The sequence below is a fragment of the Miscanthus floridulus genome, chromosome 1 (genome assembly GCF_019320115.1).
Source record: "Miscanthus floridulus cultivar M001 chromosome 1, ASM1932011v1, whole genome shotgun sequence".
Lineage (NCBI taxonomy): Eukaryota > Viridiplantae > Streptophyta > Magnoliopsida > Poales > Poaceae > Miscanthus > Miscanthus floridulus.
Window position 1 is genome coordinate 190621308 of NC_089580.1, and position 14126 is coordinate 190635433.

General features: G+C 52.4%; 2 protein-coding genes across 2 annotated transcripts; both read left to right on the top strand.

Annotated features, from left to right (window-relative positions):
• Window positions 1–8736: 8736 nt before the first annotated feature.
• Window positions 8737–10614, top strand: LOC136506661 (methyltransferase FGSG_00040). Its single transcript, XM_066501555.1, has one exon. It carries the CDS (start codon window positions 8766–8768, stop codon window positions 10395–10397), a length of 1632 nt encoding a protein of 543 aa, XP_066357652.1. The 5' UTR covers window positions 8737–8765; the 3' UTR covers window positions 10398–10614.
• Window positions 10615–11238: 624 nt separating this feature from the next.
• On the top strand, window positions 11239–13461 carry LOC136506669 (cytochrome P450 704B1-like). The gene is made up of 5 exons (XM_066501566.1): window positions 11239–11574; window positions 11677–11892; window positions 12014–12310; window positions 12413–12820; window positions 12964–13461. The coding sequence occupies exons 1-5, from the start codon at window positions 11242–11244 to the stop codon at window positions 13345–13347; spliced, it is 1638 nt and encodes a 545-aa protein (XP_066357663.1). The 5' UTR covers window positions 11239–11241; the 3' UTR covers window positions 13348–13461.
• The last annotated feature ends 665 nt before the right edge of the window (window positions 13462–14126 follow it).

Genomic DNA, 14126 nt, shown 5'->3' on the forward strand with positions numbered 1-14126 from the left:
TCGACGAGCATCTAAAGCATCTCCTCAGTGACGTCCGACGGATCCCAGGATTCCGACCCGACAACGACGATGTCACTGGCCATGGGTGCGATGGAGGAATCGGGTGTGGCGGTGAGTTTTTTCTCTCCCTCCCACGCTCTCGCTTTTTTCTCACTTTCTCCCTAGGCTCGCTTTTCTCTCCTCTTCTTCCCGGCACCCGCTGCTCTAGCGACGGCTCGACGGAGGCGGTGCTAATGCAGGCAAGGTAAGACGAGGAGGGGTGAGACTCTTTGGGTATTTATGCAGGGAGGAGGGGAAATGAACGGGCGACGAAATCGGGAAGGTTTTCCCCCGTCCGGCGCAGTTAACCACGAGCCGATTTCACCGACCCACGTGCCCACGTCTCCTGCATTAAATGCGAGGACAGTTATGTCCCATCCACCATGTCACGCTCGGCCACTATGGCAGCAGGCGTCGTTTCGCCTCCCCATGAAACCGCCTCAAAAGGCGCGCCACCCGTTGCCGAGCCAATAGGGAAGATATTCCCCGCGGCCTATTCCTTTCGTATGAAGGAACCAGGCTCTGAGCCTATTACGATCCAGGGGTTCGAAGGCTGGGCCCCAAAGGGTTTCGACAGCCGCCCCAGGATAGCAGAGTCAGGGACGACCGCAAGCGAGCCTATACGGGGCCGAGGCCCAAGCAAGCGAAACGCTTGGGACACCCAAAGTCGTGTCCAAGACCGGTAGGAAAGTCTTTGAATGGGATCCCACCATAGGGAGGCACCGAGCCACCGAGGCCCAGCGAACGGCCTCGGCACCCACTAGAGAAATCCTCTGGTACTCTTGGAGTGTGTCTCTAGACCGCTAGCCATCCCCTAGTGAACGGGGTTCAGGCCTCCACTCGGACTACCCGATAACAGCTCACCGGAAGTGCCACCGCTCGTGCCCATCGAGGGTAGCGAGGCATATTCCACCCCTCCTTCTGAGCGAAAAGGAAGCGTGAGGGTCGCACAAAAAGTCAGGGGAACCCTCGACGGCCTTCTTGTTCTATGCAGAGGCTAGGGGGCTCTTCCTGCAACCTTGCCGAGACCCAGCGACCCTGGCTTGCACTCAAAGGGGCTCGGCAAAACAAACCCTCCTTCCGAGCGAAAAGGAAGCGTGAGGGTCATACAAAAAGACAGGGGAGCTCCTGACGGCCCTCTCACCCTGTGCAGAGGCTAGGGGGCTCTTCCTACAAATACATCGAGACCCCACAAACCCGGGCTCGTGCCCAAAAAGGGGCCTCGGCAAACAAACCCTCACGCGCGAGGGGCGTATAAAAAGCCAGGGGAACTCCCGACGGCCCTCTCGCTCCACGCAGAGGCTAGGGGCTCTTCCTGCAACCTTGTCGAGACCGGAAGGGGCTCAGCAAACAAACCCACCGTCCGAACGAAAAGGATAGGTGAGGGTCGGATGAAAAAGTTAGGGGACCCCCGACCGCCCTCTTGCTCCAGGCGGAGGCTCGGGGGCTCCTCTTGCACCCAAGACCAAGACAAATGGTCCAAGCCCACGCTAGAGGTTTCATTACAAAACATGATAAAGGGCACCGAGCCCGTTACGGTCCAAGGGTTCGAAGGCTGGGCTTCCAAGAGGTTTTGACAGCCGCCCCAGGGCAACAGAGTCAGGGATGGCTTTGGGGCAAGCCTACGAATGGCCGAGGCCTGAGCGAACAGTCGCTCGGGGCATCCCAAGTCGTGTTCGAGACCGGCAGGGAATTCTCCGAATGGGATCCCACCGTAGGGAGGCACCAAGCCACCGAGGCCCAGCGAATGGCCTCGGCACCCACTAGAGAAGCCCTCTGGTACTCTTGGAGTGCGTCTTCGGACCACTAGCCGTCCCCTAGCGAACGGGGTACGGGCCTCCACTCGGACTCACCCGATAATAGCTCACCGGAAGTGTCCACGCTCGTGCCCATCGAGGGTAGCCTGGCACATTCCACCCCTCCTTCCGAGCGAAAAGGAAGCGTGAGGGACGTAACCAAAGTTAGGGGGGCCCCTGACGGACCTCTCGCTCCATGCAGAGGCTAGAGGGCTTTTCCTGCAGCCTCGCTGAGACCCCTGCAACCTAAACTTGCGCTTATGGGCTCGGCAAATGCGATAAAAAACTACTCGCTTAAACGCGAAAACAAAAAAAGCCCCTGGAGGAGTAACTCCACTCCTCTAGGGCCTCGGGGGCTACACCCGGCGGGTGCGCTCGCGCGCACCCACCGGAACCTCAAGAAACAAAACCCAATTCCTACAGGAGCGGGTATAAACCAAGCATCGGCAAACCCTGAGGGAGAGTGCACGCACTCCCCCCGAGGCTTGGGGGCTACTGTCGGGTACCTTAGAACGGGGTACCCCGAGCGAACAATCAAAGGGGTCGCTAAAGTCCCATCGATAACAAAGCTAGAAGGTAAGCCGTGGGCCCCTCACCCTCCACGACCGGGCCCACCGAGCCCTCCGCCTCGCCTCGAGCCTCGCACGGGAGGTCTCGGCGTCCTGACGCAATCTCCGCCCCGCGTGAGGCTCTCCATGGGAGGCCTCGGCAGGGAACACAATCTCCGCCTCGTGCGAGGCTCTCCACAGAGGGCCTCGGCAGGGGATGCATTCTCCGTATCGTGCGAGGCTCCGCTCTCCATCTCGCGCAAGGCCTCATTCTTCGTATCACGCGAGACCAGCTTACCCATAGTTCGTCGCCCCCGCCTCGACCGACCCTCCTGACAACGCGTCATGTCTCATTAATATTTCAACCACTCCCGCAATCTCAGCCGGACGATGGTTCGACGCCACAGAATGGCCGACGGGACCCAACGTCGCATCAACGCCATATCGGCCGGGACAGGGCACGACGGGGATTACCGGCCATTGTGTTCTGACGCTGTGCCCACGATCAGCGCCCACACTACACTGTGCCCCGCGATCCCCGCCTCGAAAACAACGTGACATGGACAACTTGCCCCAGGTTATCACCGCCTCCAAGCCGGCGCACCAGATCAGCCGCCCACTCAGGGCCTCGACACTGTGCGCTAAGGTCTCGGCTATCTCAGGGTTTGTGCCCGCTGAGACCTCCCACTGCGGTGCAGCCTTGGCACCGACCAAGCCTCGGCCTCGCGCACAGTCCATCCACAGTGACTTGCACGTCCACTGCCGCACCCACTCTGAGGCAGTCCCAGGGCCCTCACGACACACAGGACCGGATGGGACTAGCACGCCGCCCCAGTGCTCCAAGGACGGACCACTCCGACGGCCACGTCGCCGCAGGAACAGGCCACAGGGCTCGGACATGCCGCCCCTGTTGGCACGACGCCGCATAGTTAACACATGTACTGTCCTTGTCCTCCCTTCAACTATAAAAGGAGAGGACTTAGGCCACTTAGAGGGGAGAGGGAGAAGAGCACCTTGTAACACACACACACGCACACATCCCAGCCGCCTGAGAGCAACGTCTTAGACGACCCACACGACACCTTGCCGAGACCTAGGACTAGCTCCCTCTCTCTCCTAGCTTGTAACCCCCTACTACGAGCACTTCGGTGCAAGGAATACAAGATCAGTCTCTCAGACTGGACGTAGGGCGTCGATTGCCTGAACCAATATAAACCTTGTGTCTCTTTGCATCACCATCCGGGATTAGGGGCACGCAGTTCTAATTTACTGGTTGGTTGAGGACCCCCCGGTCCGAAACACCGACACTAATTGGCTCAGTTATAGGAATGGATATGAATAAGTGTACGCGTTTGTATTGGGAGATTTTTTTTTCAGGTGAGACATAGATAGGCCGGATACCAATTACATATTAGATAATTAAATGAGACTCATTTTTATTATTTTGTAATTAGGAGCTCTAGTTATATAGGCTTGATTTGTCAAACTATAAGGTTCTATAAGAGTTTAGTATTTAAAATTAGTTGACCATAGTAGTATGTCATTTGGGTTACTACTTACTAGCATTGTCTCATTTATATCGTAAAAATATATTTAGATAAATGAACTAGGAGCCGGCGAAGCCAATATTTTTTGCTTCACCGACTCTAGCTCATTTGCTGCACTCTATAGCAAGGGGCCACAACTGTTTAGAGCCATGCCAAATATGGTCTAAGTAGAATTGAAGTGCTGCACTTAGGGTTTGACTTACCGGTTGAAACACAAACATGAAGGGATTGGTGGGACTGGAAAATCATGAAAACCGCTGAAAGTTCGATAAAAAGGTATAAAATTTTGGCTAGAATTAAAAAAATCCAAAAAATATTGTCAGAAAGAAAGAAGAAATCAGCATTACTCGTATGTAAATTTATCAGAGGTCACCGGTAGAACCAAAAATCAACAAAATTTGGTTAAATTTCTAAACCCCTTATGCACCCCCCTCGTTGGAGCTATAGCTTCAGCCACTGGCTGCAGGGAACTATGGAAGCACCATAACGGCAGTGATCTTCCGCAATGACCAACCCTGCCTACAACTGATGATGTAAAAAGAAAAGAAAAAAAACTGCCTACAACGTCTCCTAGCCAACTATAAAGAAGCTGCAGTGAGCTGGAGCTTCTGCTGGCTTCCACCGCGCCTCCGTTCTGCCTCTCTGATGTGGAGTGAAATGTTCTCTACGTAACCTCCCATTAACCTTCTCTCTATGAGCATGTTCGCTTCGAAGAGGGTAGGAGCCAACACGCCGGTCCGACTTCCGCCCGATTACCATGATCCATAGTTTCGCCAAGCTGCTATCCAAAATTCTGGTAATGCGGCTGGCACCAAGACTGAAAGACATCGTCGACAAGAACCAGAACGCCTTCATCCAAGGCCAGTCAATTCATGACAACTACAAGTTCATTCAACATGCTGCCGTCTTGATCAGGACAAGGAAGCAACCCATGCTACTACTCAAGCTTGACATATCCAAGGCGTTCGACACCCTGTCTTGGCCTTTCCTACTAGATGTGCTCAAGGCCAGAGGGTTCGGGGAATCTTGGTGTGGCTGGGTGGAAGCACTTCTGTGCACAGCCTCATCGCGGATCATGCTCAACGGCCATCAGGGCCCTTTGATACAACACTTGAGGGGCGTGCGTCAAGGAGATTCGCTGTCCCCTATGCTTTTCATCATCGCCATGGACATGCTACATCGACTTTTCGCCAAGGCGGTGAGCGACGGGGTACTCAAGCGGATGTGGCCATCGGAAATCAAATACCAATGCAGCCTATACGCTGATGACGTTATCATGTTCATCAGGCCAACAGTTCAAGAGGCGCTGGCGGTAAAACACATTCTGAACTTGTTCGGCGAGGTCTCCGGGCTCCAAACAAATATGACCAAGTGCTCCATCACCCCAATCTTTGGTGGTGAAGCGGTTTTGGACGACATCATCGGTATACTCGGCTGCCAGGTTCAGCCCTTCCCCATCAGGTACCTCGGACTACCACTTAGCACGAAGGCCATTCCAAAGGCAAGCTTCCAGGCCTTGGTTGAGCACGTCGCGGCAAAGCTCCCTCCATGCCACGGCGCACTCATGGCCAGGAGCGGAAGACTAATCTGGATCAAGTTCGTCCTCCGATCGGTGTCCATCTATGCGATGATGGCTAAAAGCTTGCCGGCCTGGGCGCGCAAGGGGATCGATGCTATCTGCCGCTGGTTCTTCTGGGCTGGTGCTGACCAGTCAGTACGAGGGAAGTGCATGGTAGATTGGCCCACATGCTGCAGACCAACGGAGCTCGGTGGGGCTGGGGATCACGGACATCAAGCTGACGGGTTACGCCCTGCAAACACGCTGGCTATGGCTGCAAAAAGCCGACCAGGACAGAGCTTGGAGCCAACTGCCGATCAAGACATGCCCCCAGGTGCAAGCTTTCTTCAAGGCGTCCACGTACTCGGTCGTCGGCAATGGGGAACAGATGTTCTTCTGGGAAGATAGATGGCTCAACGGAGAGTCGGTGGGCGAGTTCGCGCAATGTCTTCTCAGTCTGGTACCGTAAGCAATCCGTAGCCGACAAACAATGAGCATGGCCATGAACAACAGGACCTGGGCACAGAGCTTCACCGGTGGAATGTCCATGCAGGCGATCATCGATTACCTGCACCTATGGCAACTGCTGGAGGGCGTCCAGCTGACTAGAGAGCGAGACCGCATGATGTGGCGCTGGACGGCGAGCAGCGAGTACATGGCTAAATCGGCCTATACAATGCTGCACGCCGGCTCATCTCCATTCTCCAGCCACAAACTCATTTGGAAAACATGGGCACCACTAAAAGTAAAGATCTTCCTATGGCTGGCCATGCGTCGGCGGAACTGGACCGGCGACAGGAGAAGAAGACATGGTCTTGAATCCCGGGAAAACTGCTACCTCTGCGACCAAGAGCCCGAGACTATCGATCATATCATGGCGACTTGCTCCTTTACCAGAGAGATATGGTTCTTGGTGCTCAGGGCCCTGGAAATCCAATCGCCTCAGGCCGCAGTCACCACCTTGGGCTGGTGGCGACGAATTCGGGTAGCAGCACCCGGTGAGCGAAGGAAAGGTCTCGACACGCTCTTCGCCCTCGTGTCCTGGCAGCTGTGGAAGGAACGCAACGCGCGGTGTTTCAGAAGCTTGACAGCTTCCATCACCCAGACGCTCCATATGATCAAGATCGAAGCTGATCGTTGGATCGAAGCGGGAGCTCAAGGCCTACGTTGCCTGGCGCAAAGATGACAGCTGCCTCTCTTCTAATCGAAACTTCGATGTGCTTAATTATAATGTAGTCACCAAACAATTGTCACTGGCGTCTACGGCATTCTTGTAACATAAACATTCCTTCTTCTAATGCAAAGATACGCACTCTCGTGTGCATTCGCGAAAAAAAAAGTTAACCAATAATATTTTTCTCTTACAACAAACCAGCATCAGTCAAACTTATCAGAAAACAACCAACGAATATGTTCTATTTGTAACGGGCTTCATCCTGCCAGGCCTCGGTCTTCCACCACTAGTCATTGACCGGCTGTAGTTAATATATCAGGTGGGAACTCTTCGTCCCCCTTCCTTCCATAAAAAAAATCTCTATACATTATTATATATACTAATCTATAAACACACAAAGAAACGTACAAAAACAAGGATATGTTTATACACGCATTGTACAAAATGAGGTTGCTATATTTTAGGTGCTTGAATTTATAGGCAATAATCTAGACAACTAAATCGTATAATTACAAGGACAACCTACAAGAGAAAATTTTATATTTTCTATAAAAAAAATAACAACAAATTACATGTTGTCTTAACATCAACAACAAAAAATCAAGCACCTAGGTTATTGCTTATCTAGCAAACTAGTGCTTTTTTTTTCCTTTATGTACATATATGAATTTGAGTACCCAGATGTCACATACCGTGTTATACATGTTTTAGACTTGCTGTTATTATCTTTCTACATTTGAACATTCAGGCCGGTGTTCGGCTTATGGGCCGCTTGGTTGTAATGGGCTTGGCCCAACTACTGTGACCTTATGAACTCGCTGTGTGTGTGGATGGGAGGACAGCAAAAATAATAAACCAAATTCCCAAATCATCTTCCTCCTCTCACTGCTTGCTTGAGACAGCACCATCGGCGTGCTCACAACCACGCGTATACACCAGCAATCCTCTCCTCTCCGGCTAGGGTCGCCACATTTGGTACCAGAGCCAGTTATCTTCTTCCCGTCGCAACTCGAGCATCCACCCTGCCGACCCGTTTCGCTATCGCCTCAGCTAGCCCACCGCCACCACCTACCCCGCCACCAAATCCACCACCGCCGCCGCCGCATTCTCTCCACGCAGGCTAACATAATTACTTTAAAAAATTAACCAGGCTAGGAGACTAGCACCGCCCACTATGGTCCTAACTACATTCCACTAGCAGTTCTACGTAGTCCAAATGATAATTTTAATAGATAACGAGAGCTTCTATTCAAATAATTTCAAGCTAGACACCATAAAATAGAGCAGGGTTTTAGAACTCCAATCTAAAACATTTTTTATGAATTTTCTAATATTAAATCAGATTTTAGGATTTTTTAATTGAAGTATTTTTCCATGTAAAATACTCAGATAAGTATTTCCATAAAAAGCACTAACGAATATGCTCTAAATTATTTAGTATTGTTTTAAATCAAAATTCGTTCCCTTTGACCAAGGCATTGAAAAAATGCATTGACATCTAATTCCTCCATTGTTTAAACATACGTCGCTTGAGTTTTATATTAAATTAAATTTCTCACACTTTTAAATAGGACGTAAACAATAGAGTAGACATTTATAACATTAAAATAATTTTATTAATTCTCTTGTGAAATATGGCTTGATAATAGATTTACTTTATACTGAAGATATTAATATGTTTTTATATAAATCTAGCAAACAATTAGCTTTTGGATCGATTTGACACTCTGTTTGATCAAGAGCAAATTGTTTGCTAGATTTTATATAAAAAACATATTAATAGCTTTTATATAAACCGCTGGTAGCAAAAACAAGTAGTGATCAATTGCTACCAGCGGTTTCAAATCAAATCATTCTAGATCCATAAATAGTAATGAGTATTTAACACGAGATTAAAAAACACCATTACTGAGCTGTCCTACACTGACAACGAATAGCCGTTACTCCAGCTCCAGTAGCCCAGTCAGTCCATCGCATTCAAATTTTCCCAACCAGAAGCAGAATTCCGACATCGCCGCGCCCAGCCCAAACTACAAAGCAAACAAAGCGCATTAGTCTCACGAGTCACCACGCCCCCACCCCGCAACCCCCGGCACCGGAGATATGGCCGGAATCCAGGACGGCGGCCTCGACAACGACACGCTGCAGCATCTGCGGAGCCGCGCGACGGAGCTGCTGTTCAAGGAGGACTGGAGGGAGTACGTCGCCGTCTGCTCCCGCATCATCGACGCCGCCTCCTCCGGCGACGACCGCCGCGTGCTCTGCTCCACGCTCGCGCACCGCGCCGACGCCCGCGCACGGCTCGGGGATGCCGCCGGCGGGCTCGCCGACTGCGACGCCGCGCTTGCGGCCAAGCCGGCCCACCCCGGCGCGCTGCTCTCGAAGGGCGCGCTCCTCCGCGGCCTCGGCCGGTACGCCGCCGCGGCCGACTGCTTCCGCGCGGCAGCGCTCGCCTCAGGCGGCAGCGGCGCCGCGGAGGAGACGCGGGAGCTCGCCGAGCAGTGCAGGCGCCTGGAGGCGCAGGCGAGGAGCGGGGCGGTGGACCTGTCCGAGTGGGTGCTCGCGGGGTTCGCCGGGAAGTTCCCGGATCTAGCGGAGTACGTCGGGTCCGTGGAGGTGCGCCGGTCCCCGCACGGTGGCCGAGGGCTTTTCGCCGTGAAGAACGTCGAGGCGGGGGCTACTTTGATAATCGCCAAGGCGGCGGCGATCGGGAGAGGGGTGATTCCTGATGCCGCCGACAGCGAGGAGAAGATGTTCGTATGGAAGGACTTTGTCGGCAAGGTGCTCGAAGCTGCAGAGAAATGTCCGAAGACGGCGGCTTTGATCTATACTCTGTCCACCGGCGAGGAGCGGCAGGACGAGCTTGTCGTCCCAGACATGGCAATTTTCAGGAATGAAACTGAGATTGACATTCTCAGTGATGGTATCAGCGCGGCGAGGGCGATGGGGACACAGGAGGCTGTTCATGTGGACAGGATCTTGAAGGTGCTCGACGTGAACTGCTTGACTGAGGACGCGCCAGCCGCCGATGTGCTTGGTAACAATGGTGTCGTCAACTGTGGCGTGGGACTCTGGGTCTTGCCGTCGTTCATCAACCATTCCTGCCACCCCAATGCCCGGCGCACTCACATCGGGGACCATGCCATTGTCCACGCGTCCAGGGACATCAAAGCCGGGGAGGAGATCACATTTCCATACTTTGATGTGCTTGTGCCAGTGAGCAAGCGCAGGGAGGCAGCCAAAGCTTGGGGATTCGAATGCAAGTGTGATCGGTGCAGGTTTGAAGCCGAGGATTCCATTCTTAGGCAAGAAATCCTTAAGTCAGAGAACGATTTGGCCAGTGGAGGAGACACAGGAGCAGTGGTGGTGCGGCTGGAGGAGAAGATGAGGAAGTCTGTGTTGAAGGAGAGGCAAAAGGCGTTCTTGCGTGCGTCATTCTGGAGCGCATACTCCTCCTTGTATGATTCTGATAAGCTGGTGAGGAAATGGGGAAGGCGAGTTCCAAGCGAAGCCCTGGTAGCAGAGAGTGTTGCTGATGCGGTCGGCGGGAATGAGAGCGTGCTGAAAGCAATGTTGAGGGGTTCCAGGGATGGCAATGGCTGCGGCAACCGGCTAGAGGTGGAGGACAAGGTGGTGAGGATTGGGAGGGCAACCTATGGCAAGTTGGTGAAGAGACACGCAATGAGAGATCTCTTCAGACTTACAATGGATGACACCAACAAAATTAACATTTAGATTTTGATACTGTCACTCCTAATTTATTCCTTGGTTGAGCAACTTCCAACAGGTTCATGTTAATGAATGATTAGTACTTATGCAGTAAATATTCTTGTTTGCTTGACATTTATAATAAGTAGGTGATCCGAATCAAAGATCATCCATGAGAGCTGTATTTTCTTGCTCTCTTGATTTTGGTTTCAGATTATTCTTTCAGTGTTCACAAGAATTTTATCAATTTGATCCATGTAATTTTTTAAGTTAGATTCGTTAAATTTCATATCCATCCTTTTTTTCCGTAGATTGGCAACTGCATGGCTATATTTCATCAGTCATTCTCTTGCAAGAAAATAACTCACAATGGGTCCACAAATTCTTGTTCAGGATGTACTTTTCACTTGAACTGTCATGTAGGAACTACGAATGTATCATTGTGCCTAAATTTTTAAGGAATTGTGGACAATTTCTGGTAAGGTTCAGTTTCAGACTTTTTTTTTTGATCGGCAGTTTCAGACTTTCAGTACCAAGCTGATGGATCACAATACTGGATCCGAAGTATGATAACATAATCTTACGACTCCTAATTGTAATAAAAATGAATAACCTGCAAATACAGTATAAGAGTGGCACATTTTCTTGGTTGGCAGATCACAAAAAGGAACACAAAGGCTAAGCCCCAACTTGTCCGGGAGTTAGGTCAGGGACACTATATGAATGAAAGAAATCTTAATTTCCGGTCACACCAAGATTGTCTCTCTCAAGGTTGGTAACAGCAATACCCAATATATCACCTAACAAACCCAGACAACGCTACATACATAACATCCATCACTTGGAGACTGGACCCTTCATCAAGAGCACCATGGAGGAAGAGGAAGCTCACCTCATGCCGGCAACGCCATTCTTCCCACTAGCAGGGCTCCACAAGTACATCGCGATCCTCCTCGTTGTCCTCTCGTGTGTCCTGGTCCACAGGTGGAGCCTGAGGAAGCAGAAAGGTCCGAGGTCATGGCCGGTCATCGGCGCAACGGTGGAGCAGCTGAGGAACTACCACCGGATGCACGACTGGCTTGTCGGGTACCTGTCGCGGCACAATACAGTGACCGTCGACATGCCGTTCACGTCCTACACCTACATCGCTGACCCAGTGAATGTCGAGCATGTCCTCAAGACTAACTTCACCAATTACCCCAAGGTAAATGAGCTGAACTCACCGATGTTCAGTCTTCTGTGATGCTGTGCTAAAGGTTCAGAAACCAGAACTGAAAGCTGATTCTAATGCCTGAACACTGTGCAGGGGGACGTGTACAGATCCTACATGGACGTGCTCCTCGGTGACGGCATATTCAACGCAGACGGCGAGCTGTGGAGGAAGCAGAGGAAGACAGCGAGTTTCGAGTTCGCCTCCAAAAACCTGAGGGATTTCAGCGCCATCGTGTTCAGAGAGTACTCCCTGAAGCTGTCAGGCATACTGAGCCAGGCATCCAAGGCAGGCAAAGTTGTGGACATGCAGGTGAACTGATCACTGCTTCCTGGCCAATGCCGGCATGAGCATTTTCTTGGGCACTCACAACCAGTGTGAATCTGAGACTAACTAACGTCCTAATTAACACGAGAGCTATTTTGCGACTCAGGAACTTTACATGAGGATGACACTGGACTCGATCTGCAAGGTTGGGTTCGGGGTTGAGATCGGCACGCTGTCGCCGGATCTCCCCGAGAACAGCTTCGCCCAGGCGTTCGATGCCGCCAACATCATCGTCACGCTGCGGTTCATCGACCCGCTGTGGCGCGTCAAGAGGTTCTTCCACTTCGGCTCAGAGGCCCTCCTAGCGCAGAGCATCAAGCTCGTGGACGAGTTCACCTACAGCGTGATCCGCCGGAGGAAGGCCGAGATCGTCGAGGCCCGGGCCAGCGGCAAACAGGAGAAGGTTAGCTTGTTTCGTTCTTCAATTCATCATCTTGGTTGGGATGGACCTGATCCTGATTGATTATATATGTGTGTGACTTGTGAGGGCAAATTAAATGGGCAGATGAAGCACAACATCCTGTCACGGTTCATCGAGCTGGGCGAGGCCGGCGACGATGGTAGCGGCGGCGGCGGCTTCGGGGACGACAAGAGCCTCCGGGACGTGGTACTCAACTTCGTGATCGCCGGGCGGGACACGACGGCGACGACGCTGTCGTGGTTCACGCACATGGCCATGTCCCACCCGGACGTGGCCGAGAAGCTGCGGCGCGAGCTGTGCGCGTTCGAGTCGGAGCGCGCGCGCGAGGAGGGCGTCGTGCTCGTGCCCTGCTGCGGCCCTGACGACGACAAGGCGTTCGCCGCCCGCGTGGCTCAGTTCGCGGGGCTCCTCACCTACGACAGCCTCGGCAAGCTGGTCTACCTCCACGCCTGCGTCACCGAGACGCTCCGCCTGTACCCCGCCGTGCCTCAGGTGAGCGCTTGACACGACCTCCAATCCGGGCTCCGGTCCGATGCAATGCAGATGTGGCTGCCGGTGGTCACCGTACCCCGGCCGACCGGTCGCACAGGCACAGCACTGAGTGAAAACCTGCAATGCAATGCACTTGAACGCAGGACCCCAAGGGGATCCTGGAGGACGACGTGCTGCCGGACGGGACGAAGGTGAGGGCCGGTGGGATGGTGACGTACGTGCCCTACTCGATGGGGCGGATGGAGTACAACTGGGGCCCCGACGCGGCGAGCTTCCGGCCGGAGCGGTGGATCAACGAGGAGGGCGCGTTCCGCAATGCGTCGCCGTTCAAGTTCACGGCGTTCCAGGCGGGGCCGAGGATCTGCCTGGGCAAGGACTCGGCGTACCTGCAGATGAAGATGGCGCTGGCCATCCTCTTCCGCTTCTACAGCTTCCAGCTGCTGGAGGGGCACCCGGTCCAGTACCGCATGATGACAATCCTCTCCATGGCGCACGGCCTCAAGGTCCGCGTCTCTAGGGCCGTTTGATGTCATGACTCGCTTAATCCACGCCACATAATGTTCATGTTACATATTTACATGCATGTAAGGGGAAAATGATGGGTTTCATTGGTGGCTTGGTCTTAAAATTGCGTCGGATCATGCATGAGAACGACCACCGCCAGTGTTTTGTACTTCATTCTTAGTGGAAGTGTGGAACCAGCATGGTAAGTGTATGGTGGGTAGATGCATACAAGTTCATCGTATATAATTAAGAATACGCCTACTAAGAAATTTTCTTTCTTCACCGGATGCTTGCCCAAATCATGGTACAGTCTGTTTGTATCGCCAATTCACCATCGTTGATTATTCTCCTCTACAAACCACTTATGTCAGCCAGGGCCAGCCCTGAGGGCGGGCGATCAGGGCGGCCGCCCTGGGCCCCCGATCCCATGGGGCCCCATCCAGGAATACCGTATTTAAGGCTCAGCAGCGAGCCAGCGAATAGTCTGCGCCGTTGCTAGCCTGCAGGTACACCGCTCTGCAACAACCTGATGATCCTCATGAGAGCTATTTTGCGAACTCGATCTGGTGGGCCCTGAGCAACCATGCTAACTAGCTTTCTTCATCTTCTCCTATTAAACAAGACATGAAAACCAGAGCAATTTGCTAGTTTCCTTCACTATCTTCTTGCCTCTTCAAAGCGCACATGATTATGCATGCACACATACAGTAAAGCTTACATGCTTCCTTTATTTTTAAAAAATATTTTGTACAAAATCTCGTCAAATAGAGAAAAGAAAAAAGTGAGCATGAGTAGATGAATT